Below are 20,836 nucleotides of genomic sequence, written 5' to 3'. Positions count from 1 at the left end.
ATGAGCTCTTTGGTTTTCTGGACAAGGTCCAAAACGACAGAAATAATGCAAGCATTAGAGGAGGCTATAAAAGAGCTCATGGTTTTGTTTCTATACCAGTTATGAACTGTCAAAGGGCTGTGAAGGTCAAACATGGAGCCTTCTAACAGTTAAGTCTGATCACAGTACTAGACAATCACTTGACTCTAGAAAATAAATTGCACATTATATAACAGAGCACCGCAATATACTTCATCTACCATCCACAAGTATGTTTTAAGAACATCCTACATCTATTTTTTTTTTTTTTTGTACTATGGGTAATTCTGTAATGAGCTGATCCTAATTTCCAAAGCAATACATTTTCTGAGGCATGCCTTCTTCCACTCATAAGCCAATCACACTTTATTTTTTGCACTTTGTAGCCTACATAGATTCTTACTTTATTTGTGCATTGTGGGCAGATTTTATAATAGACGTCATATATAAAATTTATTGCATGCAGCAACCTGATTAAGAGTAAACATGCAGTCAAAAATATTGACCTTCCTTGGAAACTCTTATATTTATCTCTGGTTCAGCAACCACCATTCATTACTTTAATCACATATTCTTTTTTTTTTTTTAATTGCTATCCTAGCCTGAATAGAATATTATGGTATTGGTAATACCATTTAAATAGCAGCAAAAGCTATTGCAGCATACATTTATATAATACTAAAAAAGACCTAACAAAAAAAAAAAAACAACCCAAAAACCTCAGCAAAAGAATAAAATAAAAAATAATCTGATCCTGCTTATGAGGTATAATCATTACAAGTCAAAATGAGAGCAACTAAAGGCTTATTTTCTCTAAGGGTTATTCTTACTCTATATGACCATTACTGACAATTGCTGAATATCTGCTACATCTGCCACCTACTTTGTGTGTATTACCTTTGGTAAGTCATTTTTAGGGGCAAGTCTACATTGCTGAAAATAAGTGCATGCTCGAGTCCAAAATAATCACAACAAAATCTCTTCACCACAAACACATCAACCTCTTGCAGGCTGATGGGAATGGCAGTTTACAGGTTGTCTCTAGCAATAAGTCTTGTGTAGGAAACAAAGGTACCAAGCAGTTGATTTTTTTTTTTTTTTTTTTTTGTGAATCAAAGTGCAAGATCAGTAGTTACACTCTGTAGGCTTATATTATACTGGACACCAAGTTCAGTAATGTGACTGTAAATAATAATAATAATAATAATATAAAGACCCATTTCTTCTTTCAATTTGAGGATGAATGCACAGATTTGCAGAAAACTCTCAGCCCAGAGGCAGCACACTCATTCTCTTCAATTTTGACATGCTCTAGGACTCGATGCTGGGTTAGGACATTGGACTCAGCTCCAGCGGAAAGGGACGTGGCGGGGACGGTCACCTCCTTCTTTCACCAGTGGTTTGTGGAACTCTCTACCAGCACGAGAGTGTATGCTTGCCCAGCAGTATTCACAGTAATACTGCAAACAGGTCACATTGGCACAGAAGAAGGGAGCAAATTTTCCAGCACAGCGAGTGCCCTGGCATTCATCGCACATCTGGTCATCCAGCACATATGGCTTCACTTCTACCTGCACCACAGAAACCAAGGGACAATCAGAACAGGAAATAGAACTGAAGGATCTCAGTCAGGATTTTACAAGGTTCCTGAAAGTGACAGGGACAAGGTCAGTAAAACAGGAATTTAAAAAAACTCCATTAACAATTGTTCAAAACTATGGTGCAGCAGCAAACGATAAGCAAAGTAGGTTTGTATTTTGACTTGGGTTTATCCACTTTTTGTTGTGATATATTTGTACTGCTTAACCTCCTGGTTGGGGTTTGGACAGGGGGGGGGGGGGGGGATGGGGACATTTTTTGTTTTATGGGCAAGTAAGAAAATGGATAAATAAAAGTAGACTAACAGGATGGGTCCATATTGTTGAGCTGCTGCTGCTGCTGAGTCTGTTTCTATTCACAGATCACTATGGCAACACCACAGGTATCTATATATATCTCAGGCTTCACAATGTAGCACAGTGTCACCAAAACTTTAATCCCAACCAAAAGGCTAACAGCCATGCACAGTGAAACTAAGCACATGGTAGCAGTGTTTACTAGTTCCACCATTCATTTCTGTTAGCCTTCTGGCTGCATGTACCTTTCTGTAATGTACCGGTGGGTTTCCGAACTCAGAACCGAAGCTCAAGACCAAACTGGACACATTTATTAACACACGGAGCTTACACACTGTGGGGCCGATGTAGCAAAGTGCGCTGAAGCTGCCGCGGGTTGGTTCGTGTTTTCCCACGCAAAGCCCCATACAGGGGTGTAATAAGGGTTTTGTGCGTGGGGAAAAAAGCACGTACAAACACACTTACAGACCTGTGGTTTTTCCTGCGTTAAAGCAAGCTAACTGCATGCAAAGGAGGCGATTAGCTAATCATAGGTAATGCAGAGAGCCACGCTAATGCTAGTGCAAGTTTTTTTTTTTAATGTGGATTTTTTACCGCCACGGTCAGGGAACAAGTTAAGTGTCAGCGCTGACTCGGGGGGCCTATGTCAGCATCCTGAAAACTACTTAGCTGAGCGAATATCTCAGCGTCCGAGTGGCCAGCTTAGCTAGGTGTTTTTCTGGGTGACTGAGCGGCCAGCATCGCTAGGCACTTTTCTGAGCATCAGAATGGTCAGCTTAGGCAGGTGCTTCCCTAGGCACTTTTCTCCACATCTGAGCGGCCAGATTTGCGACCAGCTGAGCACCTAGCTCAGCACCCAAGTGGCCAGAATCACAGCCAGAAGAGCGCCTAGCTTAGCGCCTGAGCAGCAACATTTGCTAGGCACCTTTCTGAGCGCCAGAGCATCCATATCTGCTCCCGGCTGAGTGGCTACATTGGTACCCGAGCATTTAAACTGGTGACTGAGCACCTATCTCGCTGCTATGCCAGTGTGAATTAGCATTCATGAAAATATTTGTCATGTTTTCTGCAGTACAGTTATTTGAAATATTAAAAATACTTTCCAGGGTCATACTTTCATTTAATAGGGAGACCCATTCGCTTGCTTTTATGCGCAGATTATCGGCGCAGGTTTTGAGCACGGATGCAGCTGATTACATAGGCCCTTACCATGCTTAGGTACGCGCATTTTTACGTATGTGCGTGGATTTCTGCGCACGAATCATTTGCATAATTTATGTTTTTTACATCCCGTGGAAGCATCTTCAGCTGCACGCGGTGATCAAAACCCAAGCTCATAACTAGCACCTGTTCTGCCACGGTTCTTATTACATCGGCCCCAGTGTGTGTACATTCTTGCTTCCTTAGTCTGCCTGTCTGTGTATGTCTGTAGCCTGAAAGTCTGACCCCTGGCAACTTGGTAGCACTATCTCCAAATCCTGGGGCGGAGTGGAAGCAGAAGTGAATGAATAGGAAGCACAAAACAAATCCTGGTCTGGACTACTGGGATATTACACTGTCTCTGTACAGAAACCCAACCTAGTTGGCCTCCTAGAATTTTACACTGGAGAATTCATGCTTACTGGCCACATCTTTTATGCACAATTATACCCCTAAGTGCTTTACTTTCAAAATGCTTTTGCTTATTCAGGGGTAAAAAAATTCAGGGCACCAAATCACATAAAATCTGCTATTTGGTGTTTGCTACTATGTCCTGGGCAGCCCCCCTGCTGCCAGGCCCCACAGAAGAGAAAAGGCAAGAGGGATGGAACATGGAAGAAGAAAGGAAGAGATTGTGGAGAGGAAGGCAGAAGCTGGAGGGCGTGGAGAGCAGAGGAAACAAAAAAGAGCAAGAACAAAAACAAACAAAAAAGGAAAGTGCAAAAAAGGTAAATTAAAAGAAAAAAATCATTCTCTCCTTGGCTCTTAATTTTCACTGGCTCCCAAGTTTTGTAAATTTGGAATATCACTAAACATTTTCCAGTCCTAGTACTGCAAAGAATAATGAAAGACAGGTTCATAATTGTTTTTCATAGATCAAAGCAATGCACTATGGTTAATGTCAGATAATGTACCCAGGAAATTCTTTAGAGCTCATTTCATGACCTAATACAATTACGATATGAAACATGGTCCATTCTGTATTTCCTTCGACAGTGTTAAATCTCAGATATAAGTTTACTTTGTTTTCAAATTTGATATGCTGGTGCTCAAATGTCTTGAGGTAGATTATAATTATACAATACACATTTTTCACTTGCAGAAATGTCTGAATATCTAAAGTTGTTTGGGATAAGGCATTTTACTGCAGAGAAGTGATATTTGTCCCTTTCTGTAGGAAGGATTGGCTTTGTCACATGCATGAGTTTTGGAAATCTCTGAAAACTGTGTATGGCCTAAATGTCTTAGAGTGCATAACTCTCTCAAAGGCCAATGTAATAAAATGCAACGAAAATATATTAAGTATTAGCTCACAGTTTCTTTACTCGCACAGTAAAACCTGCATTAACTCCTGATGTAATAAGCTAATGGCATGCTGAAGTAGTGGAGTGGAGTAGTGGAGTGGAGGTTCAAATCCTGCTGCTCATTGTGAGCTTGGGCAAGTCACTTCACCCTCAGCTTTAAATTTAGGGCCTTATTTACTAAGCTTTTTCCCCCCCAATAGAGACAGAATGGGGGAAAAAAGCTTCAGTCAATGAGACCCTTCAATTGTAAACCCTCTGGGGATAGGGAAATACCCACATTATCTGAACGTAATCCGCTTTGAAGTGTCATGTAAAGTGGAATATAAATAAATACATACACATAAAACCAAATAAATAATGGGAGTTTAAAAGTGTACTAATCCAAGTGTGCACAAAAACATGTTTGCAATGCATAAAACATGATTTATGCACAAAAACATGTTTTCTCCTCGAAAACTTGTTATGCGCTCAACCCCATGTTAATCAAGCTATTAGCAATTACCCACTGATACAGAAAAGTGTGTATGCTTTACTTATGTTTCTTAATGCAAGCTTAACGCCTGATTATAAGTGGAATAAAGTTTCCAGGGCTAGTGCTAGTGTATGGAGCAGGGGTAGCCAACTCCAGACCTCGAGAGCCACAAACAGGCCAGGTTTTCAGCACATCCATAATGAAAATGCATGAGATAGATCTGCATCCAATGTAGGCAGTGCATGCAAATTATCTCATACATATTGTGGATATCCTAAAAACCTTACAGGCTAGGTGTGCTTCAAGGTCTGGGTTGAGAAGCATTGCCCTATACTCATGTTTTTTGTGCATTAACCACAATTTTTGTGAATAAAACTTTCAGGTGCAGAAAATATGTTTTGCGCACAAAGGGCTGGATTTTAATACCTTCGCGCGGGCGTACCTTCGTGTACGACTGATTTTATAACATGCGTGTGCAGCCACACACATGTTATAAAATCCAGGGTCGGCGCATGCAAGGGGGTGCACAATAGTGCACCTTGCGTGCGCCAAGCCCTTGGAAAGCCCTGCTGGCTTTCCCCGTTCCCTCCAAGGCCGCTCTGAAATCGGAGTGGCCTCGAAGGGAACTTTCCTTCCGCCCCCCCTTTCCCCTCTCTTCCCCTACCTAACCCGCCCCCCAGCCATACCTAAAACACCCCCCCTAACCTTTATTTTATAAGTTGCGCCTGCCTCCGGGCAGGCGTAGGTTGCGCGTACTGGCTGGCCTGCGATCCCGGGCACAGCGGCAAATGGCCACTGTGCCTGGAGGCCCCGGCCCTGCCCGTTTTTTCAAGCCCCGGGACTTACACGTGTCCCGGGGCTTTACACTCACTGCCGGGCCTTTTGAAAATAGGCCTGGCGTGCATAGGGCTTTGAAAATCAGCCCCAAATTGTGTTTTTATACACATAAAACATGAATTTACAGATGCTTTAATGTGTGCGCACGTTAGAGCAGAGTTGTGCACAAAACTGCCTGAAATTGGGAGAAAAGTTTGCGCAAATTTGCTTTCCTTATTACAATAGGGCTTCAGTCAAGATTTATACTATTGCAACTGCATGCTGGAAGTTTAAAATGACAAATTTAATTTTAAGAAATCCATCATCTTGTGCTGTTAAACTATAAAAGAAGTCTAGGATTCTAAACCATTGTCAAGAGAACCAAATGCATATTTAATTGCATATAAGTAAAAAGTCTGTTGCAGGAAGAGTTCTCCATACTTTATTGTGTAATGCAGCAAGCTGTAGGTGAAATATGGTGGTAGCTGGAGTGATGTTCCACCTATGTGACTATGCGTATTATAAAGAAACACCTAACTGTTCCCTAGTTTTAAAATAATAGATCACGTTCTCTACTATGTATCACATGAACCACCTTAAGAAAATATTTTTCTATGGTAAATACTATAGCAGATACTTTTCATAAATCAAACCTATTTCACTACAGCATAGCATAGGAGAAAACCTGCAATAATAAATCAGATCCACAGTTAGATGAAAACATTTGAACATCCAAGTTCAAACCTCTTCCCACTGCACTTCAATTTCTGTATGATAATCCACTGAGTGTCAAAACCCCTACCCATCTGCAGATAACTATGGAACAAAATATTTCCTTCACATCAAAGATGCCCAATCACACAATCACTGACCATTATCTGAGACTAATGGGGATGACATCATGGGGTCCAATCTGGAGAAGGTAACATAACCAGTGAGGTGCCCTCTTCAAAGTCTTTATAAGTGATACTGAGGAAGGATGAGAGGGGAATGTGCCTATTTATTTATATATTTTATATACCATTGGTCCATAAAATGATCACAATGATGTACATAAGCAACATTCATAGTTGTTTATCAGCAAATCTTGACTGCTTACCTATGTGATACTCGTAAGCAGGGATTAACATTTCTCAAATGAAAATGTAATGTTCTAAACATATTAGATTGCTTACCGTCTAACACTAAAGGCAATAAATCTGGAAAATACAATAACAAATATCATACATCACAATATATTGTGTTTACTATGACATTTGTTGCTTTCTTTTGCCTGGAGTGGTTGGAACCATTACAAAACGCCTCAGCTAGAGTTTTATTAGGAACCAAGAAATGTGATCTCGTTGCACTGGCTGCCTATACCATCCCAAATTTATTACAAAATATTAACGATAATATTCATTCTAGTAATACTGGTATGATCATTTTATGGGATGACAGTATAGAAAGTGTCTAAATAAAGTAAATAGGCACATTTCCCTCTCATCCTTCCTCAGCATCACTTATAAAAGGCTTTGAAGAGTGCACCTCGCTGCTCACGTTCCCTTCTCCAGATTTGACCCCATTATATTGTGTTTACTGTGAAGTTTGTTGCTTTCTTTTGCCTGGCGTGGATGGAGTGATTCTGAAATAATCAGGCATGGCTAACGCTTGGCACAGTGCTTTCAGTTATAGCACAGATCATGTCAATACTGTACTTCAAGAGGGTTCTTTACATAAGAATTTTCCAAAAAGTTCTGTGTCATAGTGGTCTGAATTATTGATAGCATATAAGCGATGCATACGGGCTGAGCTCCATAGTGAAACTTTGCTGGAATATTGTAAATCAGAAAAAATACAGAGGGGACTAAGAATTCTAAGGGTACCTTAGCTTTTTACTGAGGACATGGGTTTAATTAAAAAAAAAAATGGAATTCCATCCTTAACAAGGGCTCACTTGACATTATGTTTTTGATTATTGAATCTTCATGTAAACTGACAGAGGAATTGAAAGTACAGTTGGATGAGCAGGTGAATAAACTTAGGATGGAATCAGCCAAAGAACTATTTGAGTCCAATTATGAAGATCTACAAAGATCAGTGGATCGTTTAAAAAATGATCTCAAAGTATATATTGAATAAATTCCATTGTGATGAAAAGGACTATGAAGATGGATCTGTATAACCCTGGATGAAAAGCAATCAAAAGAGAGAAGGACATCATGTCACTTTCAATAGTTCCTCATCTGATGACTCTTCAGAAGGAGAGGATTCCACCAATAGATCTCAAATTAAGATGCCACACTTTTTGTAAAACAGCAACAAAAAGAAGAGGCAGAGGCAATTGGAGGATTCAACGGGAGGACTTCAATCAAGCAGGATCAGAGAATATGGACACGATCCACAGCAGGGGCCGATTGGCCTATCAGGGGATCGGGCATCCCCCGGTGGGCCGGTTGCGCTAGTCACGTGGTCTGCCGAGCGCGGCCGTGACAGAGCCATGCTCGGCAGACCACATGGTATCTCCTGGGCCGGCCTGGGCAGCGAATCCCCGGGCTGGTCTTCATCGGGAATCCGCCGCTGATCCACAGTGTCAATTTGTCCAAATGTCCATTCAGTCATTTTGAAGAATGCATCCTTTCTAAAGGCCTTTCCTTTGTCCCATATAGTCAATATGATCCCTTTCAATTTCACATACATTTTGAAAGATTTATGCATGCCAGGTCCTTGTGATCCTGTCTTAGAAACACACAGAAGATTAGTCTTACGGGAAGATGAATGTGTGGAATCATATCAATTGAAATGTGGTGCAAATGGCAAGAATAATCTTTTAGGAGATGAATGGGTAGCACTAGAGGCTTTGAAGAAAGCTAGTTCTATTGTCATCAAAAATGCGGATAAAGGGGGATCAATTGTGATACAAGATTGGGACATTTATGTGAATAATTTGTTGAGTCAATTACAAGACACTAGCATATACAAACATCTGAAATGAGATCCAACTAAACTTTTACAAAATGAGAAAAGTTTAATAAGCAAGCATTAATTTCCAGTTTTTTTAACCAAAATATCTGCACATTCCCACAATATACACATTACCTAAAATACACACAGATCCAGTAAATCCTCCTGGTAGACTAATTATTTCAGCTAATGATTCTGTGTTGGATACTTTTTTGAAATCATTTCTGGGTCAAATAAATTCATATATAAATGACAACTAATTTTTTTTTAACATTTTGCAGGATTTTAATGAGATGTATTTTGCAGGATTTTAGTGAGATGTATTTGGTAATATTGGATGTTAAATTACTGTATACATCGATACCAGTATATCCATTGTTGGACATTATTAAAGCCATTTTGAATAACAGACGGCGACTGCATGAAATACTAACCAACTTCATTATGCATTTGCTGAGGATTGCATTGACTAGAAATAATTGTATTTTAATGGGTTCATATATCAACAAATTTCCAGGACACCGATGGGTGCCACCATGGTCCCATCACTGGCAAACTTACCATATTTTTCGCTCCATAAGACGCACCTGACCATAAGACGCACTTAGGATTCAGAGGGGGAAAATAAAAATAAAAATTTGTGCTAAACCAGCTCTGTCCCCGGGCGTCTGTGCGTCTTATGGAGCAACTTAGGGGAGTGCATAACATTTTTTTTTCTCCCCATTTTGTTTTCAGGTCTGGGGAGGGCCGTTTTTGGTCCATTCCCCAGATCAGAAAACTTTTGTCTTTCTAATTCTGTGGGAAACCTCCCCCCCCCCAAAAAAAATCTCAACACTTTAAATTAATTAACAATCCCCCACCCTCCTGACCCCCCCCCCAAGACCTGCCAAATTAATTAAATACAACCCCCCACCCTCCTGACCCCTCCCCAAGATCTTCCAAATTAATTTAATACAGACCCCCACCCTCATGAACCCCCCCAAGACCTGCCAAAAGTCCCTGGTGGTCCAGCGGGGGTCCGGGAGCGGTCCGGGAGCGATCTCCTGGGCTTGGGCCGTCAGCTGCCAGCAATCAAAATGGCACCGACGGCCCTTTGCCCTTACTATGTCACTGGGGTCGACCAATGGCAGTGGTAGCCCCTGTGACATAGTAAGGGCAAAGGGCCATCGACGCCATTTTGATTGCTGGCAGCCAATGGCCCAAGCCCAGGAGATCGCTCCTGGACCACTCCTGGACCCCCGCTGGACCACCAGGGACTTATGGCAGGTCTTGGGGGGTTCATGAGGGTGGGGGGTTGTAGTAAATTAATTTGGAAGGTCTGGGGGGGCGGAGGTTTTGTTAGATTTTTAATTTTTTTTTATATTTGCTCCATAAGACGCACAGACATTTCCCCCCACTTTTGGAGGAAAAAAAGTGCGTCTTATGGAGCGAAAAATACGGTATATATGGACAAATTTGAGAATGAGTGGATAGAATGTTCTCCATTTAAAAACATAAGATTGTGGAAAAGATACATCAACAATGCTTTTGTTTTATGGTCAGGATCTACCCATGAGCTCCAACAGTTTCACACTTGGATGAATGGTTGTTGAAAGGAGATACAATTTTCCATGACTTATGATCTAAACAGTATTTTGTTTTTAGACATAAGTGTATATAATACCGAATATGGAAGCTTTCATCCTCAATATCTCAAAGACAGTTTTCCCTACTCACAATTTCTAAGGATCAGGAGAAATTGTAAGAAGAAGACTGAGTTTAAGAAACATTCACATATGTTTAAAAAATTGTTGGAACGTGGCTACCCTTATGTGCAAATCAGACAGGCTTATAAAAAATCACGCTTTTTGAACAGGGATTTATTATTTAGATCCAGATTGAGCAATGCCACGGATGGAACTATAAATTTCATTACCAGATATAACAACTTGACACCACATATGGTAGGTATCATGAAGAAACATTTTTCCAGTTTGGAATTACATCCTTGTTTTAAGGAACTGAGATTTCGCACATCCTATACTCATTCCCAAAATATCAAAGAACATGTAAATCTGGCATTATTGCCCAATTGACTGCATACTGATATGCATACTTTGGCAGGTATACCTTTACGTGGACATTTTTGTTGCGGGAAATATTTGCTTTGTCCGAATATGCTACAAACCAATCAGATTATAAATCCATATGATCAATGAAAATATGATTTATATCAATTTCCCACTTGTTTTATGGATTTTGTAGTTTATGTTATTCTATGTCCCTGCCCTTGCTTGAGTGTGGGAAAAACGATGAGAGCTCTAAAAACAAGATTGAACACAAAAGCTGTTTAAAAAAATAATAGGATGGATGCAGTAGTGGTTTTGCTGCTGAATGAAGTATCAAATACAAGAAATATTGCAAGTATGCATCGAAGGAGGAGGTATTTTATAAGATATTAGTGGCAATTTTATGATAAGTGTGCTTTTATTTTTTTAAGAATTTGCCCTGAAGCAGCCATTAGGTGAAACACTGGCCAATGTAGGCAGTTGTGGCATTTATGCCTTGTAGATGAAGAGACACAGCAATATGAGGTAAGTCTCAGTATTTATTTTATAAAAAAAAAGAAAAAATATATGGATTCAATAGTTTAATAAATTGATGGCTAGCAGGTTTTTCAGACCCGTGAGAATATTACCCCTGAAAACATGCTTATATGTTCTATTTGAACAATGCATGCTGGCTTCTGAGGTCTTTTCCTCCGTTTGAACAGTATTCGTTTAATATAGGAAAATAATTTTTACAAGCAATGGTGATAGTTGTAAGGGTTTCAAGAGATTTGTGCGAAGACCAAGTAATGGAGAATTACAATAGTCTATATTTGAAAAAATAAGAGTTTTCAATACTGTATGGAAGTCTTCGAAGGTTAATAAAGGTTTCAGCCGCTGTAAAATATGTAACTTAGCGCAACCTGTAGTAATTAATTTACTGAAGTGCTTTTTCATGATAAGGTTTTCATCCAGCTGGATTCCTAAATTCCCTACTTAGTTTGAGGGAGTAATTTGAAAAGTACCCAAGTCTAGAACCAGTGGGTTAACTATAGAAGGATTTCTGCTTAACCAAATGACTTCAGTCTTTCTAGGGTTTAATGCTAGTTTAAGATGAGATAGTTTTTGCTGTATTGCTTTCATATGTGTTGATAGTGTCACTATTGAGTTTTGAAGTGATTTAGAGAATAGTATGTAAAATTGTATGTCGTCAGCATACAAGAAAGAAATTCCTAAATCTGTCATTAATTTGCACAGTGGTAGCATATAAATATTGAACCGTGTTACTGAGAGGTCTGATCCCTAAGGGACACCTGTATCAATATGGAAAGTATCAGGTATCAGATGTGTGACTGCCCAATTTGACTTGGAATGACCTATTAGATAGGAAGGAAGAGAACCATTTTAGAATACTATCTTCAGTCCCAAAGTTGCTCAGCTGATGGCATAACAAGGTTATGGTCCACGATGTCAAAGACAGCTGTTAAATCGATTAGAACAAGAAAATAAGATTCATCAGAATCAAACCCTCGTAAGAACAGAGACCATTAAGGAGAGGAGTAATGTCTTAGTTGAATGGTGTTTCCTAAATTCAAATTGATTAGGGAAAAGAATATCATGGTCATCCAAATGATTCATAACTTGAGATCCCACAGCATTTTCTAGTACTTTTGAGAAGAAGGGGTTTGATATGGGCCTATAGTTGTCCCAGTCATCAATTCTACCATTTTTTTTTTTTTTTTTTAGAACCAGCTTTCGCACAGCTTGCTTTAACCCAGTCAGTACAATCGGTACAATTCCTTCTGAGAGAGAGTCGGGGTGATCACACAGTACTTGTTTCATGGAACTGGCTGGAAATGGATCACATGGATGAAGAGCAGGATTAATTTTGGCTATAATTTCGCTAATTTTAAGATTAGTTACTCTTTCAAACGTAATTCATTTAACCTGGCCATGTGAATATTCTGAAGTTCTTGTGGGATAACAGAGGAGCCATCCCTCTCCTTTCCCCTCCCTCACCAGCAGCTGAGCCAGACTGATGGCATACAGAGGAGCAGCTTCCTCCACCGGCCAACCGGCAGAAGACAGGAGTCCGGCAGCAGCACAGACATGACAGGTGAGGCCCCCCCCCGCCCTAACAGGAAGAAGCCGGCGCCGCGAGGGCTGACACTGCCCACCACCCGTAAACTAATGACTCCAGCAGAAGGTGCAGAGCAGATGTAAGAGCGGCAATTGTGCCGTGAAGCTCATGCCCTTGGCGCGCACACAAAGGAGCACAGCGAAGGAGCATGCCCCTTTGTGCGCCCCCAAAGTTTGGACCTGAAGTGCCTACTTGGTAGTGCCCTAGCCCTCTTCACTACAATCATGGATCAGATATGCTTCATTGATCTTATTCTAGGCCGAGGGCTGTACGGAGATCTAAGAAGAATCCTCAGAAAGTTGCCAAGAAGGAACACAAATCTGGTCTGTCTGATTATAAGTAATAACTCTTCCGTTGTCTCTTCTTGCCTAATGTTTACCTTGCTTCTATTAAACGTTCAGTGTCTAACAAAAAATATCCTTCTGATTAATGACCTGCTAGAGGACTTAAATCCAACTATTATTTGCATCTCTGAAACCTGGCTTAACAATAAAGATAATATCGTTTTAAACCAAATGCCTATTTACAGATTACATTAAAATCTGCAACAAAGCTAAAGGATATAATAAGATGAAGGAGAATGTTAAACTGGAAAAATGGCCAAAAGATATGGCAAGTTGCTTTAATTAGAAAAAAATCAACAAACATTCGGGATGTAAGAATCCAAGTGTGGCACCCCTATGGGCTGACCACTAGATGTCACCTAGTCCCTGTAGAAAAACTAGCAAAAGGGAATACCATTTTACAGCTCCTCCTCTATGAGGTAGCTGAATGGGTAGACCCTGCTATAACTAGGGATAGATTCAGGAGTCGTCGAGTTGAGGAGAGGAACCCTAGGAAAGTGAGTTCCATTGTCTTTCCCTTTTACTGGGGCCTACAGCTTCATTCTCAGATACATTTGGAACACACCTGCCTGTGCATTCCCTGCCAGGTTAGGTACCAAACAGAGAGAAAACAACTGTGTGAAGGACTGTTTTTGCCTGGGTTACAGCCTGGAGCTCTGAGGAAAGATTCCCTTCCCTGGATCCAGAGACAAGGTCACCAAACCCTGATAGTACTTTTCCAAAGCCAGTGAAGGGCTGCAGGAACAGTGGGCTCAGAAGATATGGGTCAGTGAGATACCCTATTTAAGGTGAAGGGAGGTTGTTATTTATCCCTTCTCTCATTTGGAGTGATTAATGCCTTTCCTTCTGGGAGGCTCAGAAGAGGAGAAAAGCATAAATAAGGGACTGAAAAGCATCAGTGAAGACCCCCATCAAGATCTTCAACTGGGACACAGGCACAAGTTGGGTCACTGTGTGAAGTCAGCTGGATTCAGGTAGGACAGGAGTAGGGGACTAGCAAGCTCTCAAGTAAAGGGAGTTAGTATTTCCCCAGAAGTCCAGAATTAAGCACTTAGATAGAGATAGAGAAAAGACATTCATTTTACAGGCATTCACATTACCTGGTCATTGATTTACTGAAAAGGTAATTTAATTTTGAATACCCAACCCTGTGTCCTGCACTTCTTGTCTTGATCAGTATAAAACGCTTAACTAACCAGCTGCAAACCAGAAAGGAAGTCACCTCACCACCTGGGCTACAAGCATCTGCATTCCTCCATAGAAAGAACTCACCCCTGGGGTAATACAAATGGTGGGGACCTGTGGCAAAAGAAAAATAGCCACAAACAATCTAAATTCTTTTGTGTCCCTCATAAGAAAAGGGGTGCACAAGGACAAAATATTTTCTTAGAGGTGAAGAACTAGCAGTCACTTAACAAGAAAGAGACCAGAGTGTCATCATTCCCAATGACTTCAAGACAGCCAATAGTGTTTCAAAGCAGCTGGAAAAGTCAGTATACTTGGGTGGGGGGAGTAAAAAGAGATGACTAGTAGAAAGAGGAAAACATTACCTCTTGACAAGTCACTGGTGAGATCCCACATTGAGAACTGTTTTCCATTATGGATATCGTATCTTCAAAATGACATTGACAAGGTAGAGCTAATTCAAAGAAGAGTCACCAAAATGGTGTATGGCCTGTGCTATAAGCCATCCAGAGAGACTGAAGATGCTAACTGTGTACTCTCTAGAACAGATAACAGGACAGGGAAATATAATATAAACATTCATATATCTAGCAGGCTTCAGAAGAGTATCAGATGGAAGAATCTTCCATAGAATGAAAAGCTCATAGAGCAGGGGTCATCATAAGAAGGAGGAGGAAGGGAATATAAGAACATGCCATACTGGGTCAGACCAAGGGTCCATCAAGCCCAGCATCCTATTTCCAACAGTGACCAATCCAGGGCATAAGTATCTGGCAAGTACACAAAAACTAAGTCTATCCCATGCTACTGATGCTAGTAATAGCATTGGCTATTTTCTAAGTCAACTTAATTAATAGCAGGTAATGGACTTCTCCTCCAAGAACTTATCCAAACCTTTTTTAAACCCAGCTACACTAACTGCACTACCACATCCCCAGCAACAAATTCCAGAGTTTAATTGTGCGTTGAGTGAAAAAGAACTTTCTCCGATTCGTTTTAAATGTGCTATATGCTAACTTCATGGAGTGCCCCCTAGTTCTTCTATTATCCGAAAGATGAAATAACCGATTCCATTTACCCGTTCTAGACCTCTCATGATTTTAAACACATCTATCATATCCCCCCCTCAGCAGTCTCTTCTCCAAGCTGAACAGTCCTAATCTCTTTAGTCTTTCCTCATAAGAGAGCTGTTCCATCCCCTTTATCATTTTGGTCGCCCTTCTCTGTACCTTCTCTTTCGCAACTATATCTCTTTTGAGATGCAATGACCAGAACTGCACACAGTATTCAAGGTGCGGTCTCACCATGGAACGATTGTTGTAGATCTGCTCCTCCAGAGGGGAGGGGTTAGTAAACTATTATAATTCTGCTGCTCAGAGTTAGCAATCTGTTATCAAGCTCCTCCTGTAGGGGGAGGAGTTAGTAGTCTGATATGGATCTCCTCCTGGAAAGGGAGGAGTAACAATCTGTTATCAATCCCTACTGCCAGGAGTAGCAATCTGTTATAAGTCCGCCAGAGAGTTAGCAATCTGTTATGGATCACCCTGCCAAGGGGAAAAGCTAACAATTGTAATACTCCGTAGGCGGAGTTAATGATCTGTGGTGGGTTGGCTTCCCACAGAGTGGCAGTCGTATAATACCGCTCTAGTAGTGGAAGGAATGACATGAGGTAAATTGGTGAATCCCTGGGCTGATGGCAGATGACAGCGCCCCCAGGAGGATATCCTGAGAGGGACCACCGGCTAGGCTGGAGTATGGAGACAACCACAGATAGTTCTTTATTAGACAGGAAGTAGAACCACCAGAGGTGGCAGTAGTGAGCTGATGTGCCCGGCAGGGCTGAAGTCCCTCAGATACTGGAATTGCGGTCTCTGGGTTGCTGAGCTGTAGAGAGAGACTATAGGTAGTGAGTAGATGGGTATGCTGGATACATAACCAGTAGTAGATGATACACTCACAATTGTAGAGATCTGTAATGGCTTCTATGCAACAAACTCTTCAGTATATTCAGGAACAGGAGTCGTAGGCGAGTGCTGGTTCCTATATGCAGTCTGGAATGAGAACTCACAATATCTGTGTATGAGATGGCTTCTGGAATAGAAGAGAGTCTTTGGAGTGTTTTAGGAACATAGGCCCTCGTGGAGCGAGTACCAGTTCCCATCTGCAATCTATAATAGCAATGCACAAGATATAGATATATGATAGCTTCTGATATAGAAGAGAGTTGAGAAGGGATTTAGGAACATGGGCCCTCGTGGCGCGAGTACCGGATCCCGTCTTAGCAATCTGAAATCAAGAAGAGAGCGGGGCCCCCGAGGAGCGGGTACCCCTAGGTAAGGTGGTGAAGGCAGAGCAGCGGAGAAAGAATGTAGATCTCTTTGCAGCACCTTGGAACAGGAAGGTTCTTCAGTTCTGCTCCTTTTACAGGACACGCAGCAAACTAGCCTCAGATGCCCTCACCCAGCAATGGGGCAAGGGTCTCTCCTGTATATGTATCCTCCGGCTTCACTAGCAGCAAAGACTCTCTTGAAGCTTCATGAAGACAAAGGGGTTTATGAGACAGTTCTGGTTTCCACTCATCAGGGAGATGTCTATCCAGAAACCGATGAGGCTGGGGATTTCCCCGGATCTCATCACCCAGGATAGAGGCAGTTTGCGACACCCCAACCTTCAGGCGCTGTCGCTCACAGCCTCGATGTTGAGAGTTTAATATTGCAACCACTCAATATCTCAGATGATGTGTCTCGGGTCCTGGTGGCTTTCATAAAGCATTCCTGTAGAAACTCCAACAGACTGAAGTGGAGGAGATTTTCCATGTGAGCAGAAAGCTCTAGATCAGTTTTCCTGCTCCCCACAAAAACTGATTGTCTACTTTCTGCACCTATCAAAAACTGGCTTTAAGATCAAATCTGTTAAGATTCATCTAGTGCATACCACCGTGGTGTATTTATTTATTTATTTAAGGCTTTTATATACCGACTTTCTTGATACAGATCAAATCAACTCGGTTTACATCGAACGAAGCAGAACTATAACCAACCATATAACAAGAGACAATTTGAAGGAGCATAAAAATTACATTCTAACAAGGTTGCCTTAACTGGGAGAAGGAAAAAAAGAGGGGGAGAACGAAGATAGATTACTATATACAATAAATAAATTACTATTTACAATGGAGAATGGGAGGGAGGCATGATAATTCAAAATCAGGCGGTTGGGCTATTGGCAGGGAAGGCTCGGCAGAATAGCCATGTCTTCAGTTTCTTTTTAAAAGTTAGTAGACAGGTTTCCTGTCTGAGGTCCGGGGGTATAGCGTTCCAGATGGAGGGTCCTGCGGTAGAGAATGTCCTGTCTCTGATGTTAGCGTGTTGTACAAATTTGATTGGGGGAACATGTAAGGATCCCTTGTAGGCATCTCTTAAGGGTCTGGTCGTCGAGTGTAGTTTGAAAGGGTATAAAAGATCTACAGGAGTCTGAAGGTGAACATTTTTGTGGATAATTGTCAGTGATTTATGAAGGATCCTGAAGTTTACTGGGAGCCAGTGGGGGTCCTTTAGGATGGGGGAGATATGCGCTCTCCGATTAGTATTTGTTAGAATTCTCGCCGCTGCATTTTGGAGCAGTTGGAGGGGTTTTATAGTGGAAATCGGTAGACCTTGCAAGATGGAATTGCAGTAGTCTATCTTGGAGAAAAGAATAGCTTGAAGGACGGATCTGAAGTCATGGTAGAATAGTAGCGGTTTGAGTTTTTTGAGTACTTGTAGCTTGCAGAAGCACTCCCTTGTTGTATGTTTTATAAACTGCTTTAAATTCAAGTGACTATCTAATATAACTCCAAGATCTCGGGCATGGGATATTTGAATGTTAGAATGCAGTTGGTTATGAAATGGACTGCCTTCTGGGGTTATTAGCAGTAGTTCAGTCTTGGAAGTGTTGAGTACCAGGTTAATGCTTGAAAGGTGATGGTTGATCGTTTGTAAATGAGAGTTCCATAATTTGAGTGTAGAGTCCAGTGACGTAGATATGGGGATTAAAATTTGTACATCATCGGCATATATATAGAACTTAAGATTTAGATTGGAGAGTACATGGCAGAGAGGGAGTATGTAGATGTTAAACAAAGTGGGCGATAAGGAGGAACCCTGAGGAACTCCGAATGGGGCATTGGTATGAGAGGATTCCTTATTATTGATTTTAACCTTATAGCCTCTATTGCTAAGGAAGAAGTCGAACCATCTGAGAGCTGATCCAGTAATACCTATATCTGACAGCCGGTTTAGTAGGGTATTGTGATTTACAGTATCGAAAGCTGCAGAGATGTCAAGAAGGGCTAGAAGGAATGATTGACCTTTGTCAAAGCCGATGTGAATTTGATCAAGGAGAGAGATGAGGAGGGTTTCAGTGTTGTGTTCTTTTCGGAAGCCGTATTGTGAATGGTGTAGAATATTATGGTGCTCCAGGTAGTCTGAAAGCTGCTTATTTACAATTTTCTCCATGATCTTGGCTATAAACGAGAGATTTGAGATGGGGCGGTAGTAGATGGTGTAGATGGTATGCTCCTCTCTGTACAGCCTATAGTTGTACGTTTCATGCAGGGCTGCATCCCTTAAAGCCTCCCCTACGGCCTCCTGCTGTGTCTTAAGACCTCAACGTGGTATTGGCTCAGCTGATGAAATCTCCCTTGAGCCGCTGTGCTCTTGTGACCTCAAGTACCTGACCTAGAAGGTTATATTTTTGTAACATAGAAATGACAGCAGAAAAGAACCAATGGTCCATCCAATCTGTCCTGCAAGCTTCCCATGATAGTATCTGTCACTTTAGCATGCAGGGTCAATGAGCTCTAGGCCTTAGTGACTTATCCACCTTACACTAAGAATTTTCCATGATAGGGTCATCTTGCATATGCACCCTAAGTTTCTATCTGAGGTGGTGTCTAACTTCCATGTTAACTAGTGCATTATCCTGCCAACATTCTTTCCCAGGCCCTATTTGTACCAAGGCGAACAAGCCCTGCACAGTTTGGACTGCAACTGAGCCTTAGCCTTCTATCTGGAGTGGACTGAAGCCCATAGAACATCCTCGTAACTTTTTGTTTCTTTCGATACTAAGGGGGTCATTCTCTAACGCTATCACACGCGAAAAGGGACGTTTCACGTGCGATAGCTAGCTTGGGGCGGAGTCGGTCCCGGAAGAGGGGGAGTTGGGGCAGCATTGGGGCCGACGCTGCGGACACATCGCTTGCAGCGAAAGGTAAGATTCCTTATCGCCGCCAGTTTCGCGCCGAATAACTACACCTTTTGTAGTTATTCGGCGTGAAAGCCAGCAGCGATTGCACCACGGAGGTAGGATCGCTGCCGGCTATCGCAGGACTGCCCCTCGCTTCGCCCCCCCCCCCATTACCGCCGACCTTAGAGAATCCAGGCAAAAGTTAGCTATCGCCTTTGCCAAACAGACCCTTTCTAATTGGTTGGCAGATTGCATCTCCTTTTGCCTAGGTGGAACTGTATTTTGAGGGTCATGTCAAGGCTCACTCTGTTTGAGCCATGGCAGTGAGTATGGCCCACTTGCAAGCAGTTCCCATGGAAGAGATCGTCCATTCACATCGCATTATTATTTGGATAGGGATGGCTGATGCGATAGCATGTTTGGCCAATCTGACCTTTGGAACCTGTTTGAGGTGTAGAACCAGTGGCATACAGAGGGTCTCCAGCACCCCTCCCCGCCCCCCCATCCTTCTTATACTAATGCTTAAGATCACAGAAAGTCAGTAGCGTCTCTAGACAGAAGAATTTGGGGGGGGGGGAGGTCAATTCAAAATGGCATTTCCTCATATCACATGCACCTCCATAGCATGGCCCCCTGCTTTAAAACTGGCTATAAAATAAGTCTCAATAAGAAAGTACCAAGGGCCGTCTTTGTAGTTTTAAAAAGCTGGCTAGTTTCATCCTTCTAGTAAAACTACCATTAAAATTACTTGATAGCCTCATTCAACTAATTCCATATGACTATGAGAGTGAAGTCTGGAATGTATATAGGAAGGGACAGAATATCAATGTAAATCCTGAACCTCTAGTTCTGTAACACACTGTGCATCCACAGAAATTCCCTAACAATGAAGCGTGGATGTTTCCCTTACAGCTCATCATACAAAATGTTATTTTCATATTCTGGTATCACCTCACAGCAGTAACAGCTCAAACACCTTCCACTGCAGACACATTGTGAACTAACACAAAACTCCACAAAAAGAGACAGCAAACTTATAACATAACCAGCGGTGGATTCCCGAGGAAGACCGGCCTGGGAATTCGCCGCCCAGGACACATCACGTGGTCTGCCGAGCGCGGCTCCGTCACGGTCGCGCACGGCAGACCACGTGACTGGAGCGACCAGCCCACCGGGATATGCCCGATCCCCCGATACACCAATCTGCCCCTGAACGTAACAGTAGTAACACCAAAGACTCAAAAGAACAAGATCCCTGCCTGTGAA

General features: G+C 41.8%; 1 protein-coding gene across 15 annotated transcripts in view; it reads right to left on the bottom strand.

The window, feature by feature from the left end:
- Positions 1–210: 210 nt before the first annotated feature.
- Positions 211–20,836, bottom strand: part of CPEB3 (cytoplasmic polyadenylation element binding protein 3) — a 436,394-nt gene continuing 415,768 nt past the window's right edge. For 11 of the 15 annotated variants that reach the window (XM_029609923.1, XM_029609924.1, XM_029609935.1 and 8 more), the window contains one exon: positions 211–1,589. In XM_029609923.1, coding sequence (XP_029465783.1) covers positions 1,362–1,589 — 228 coding nt within the window. In that variant the 3' untranslated portion in view covers positions 211–1,361. The remainder of the gene's footprint in view (positions 1,590–20,836) is intronic. The other 4 variants (XM_029609927.1, XM_029609929.1, XM_029609925.1 and 1 more) reach the window with 2 other exon arrangements.

The sequence above is a fragment of the Rhinatrema bivittatum genome, chromosome 7 (assembly GCF_901001135.1).
Source record: "Rhinatrema bivittatum chromosome 7, aRhiBiv1.1, whole genome shotgun sequence".
NCBI lineage: Eukaryota > Metazoa > Chordata > Amphibia > Gymnophiona > Rhinatrematidae > Rhinatrema > Rhinatrema bivittatum.
The sequence above is the reverse complement of the archived record's forward strand: the minus strand, read 5'-3'. Positions and strand labels throughout refer to the sequence as shown.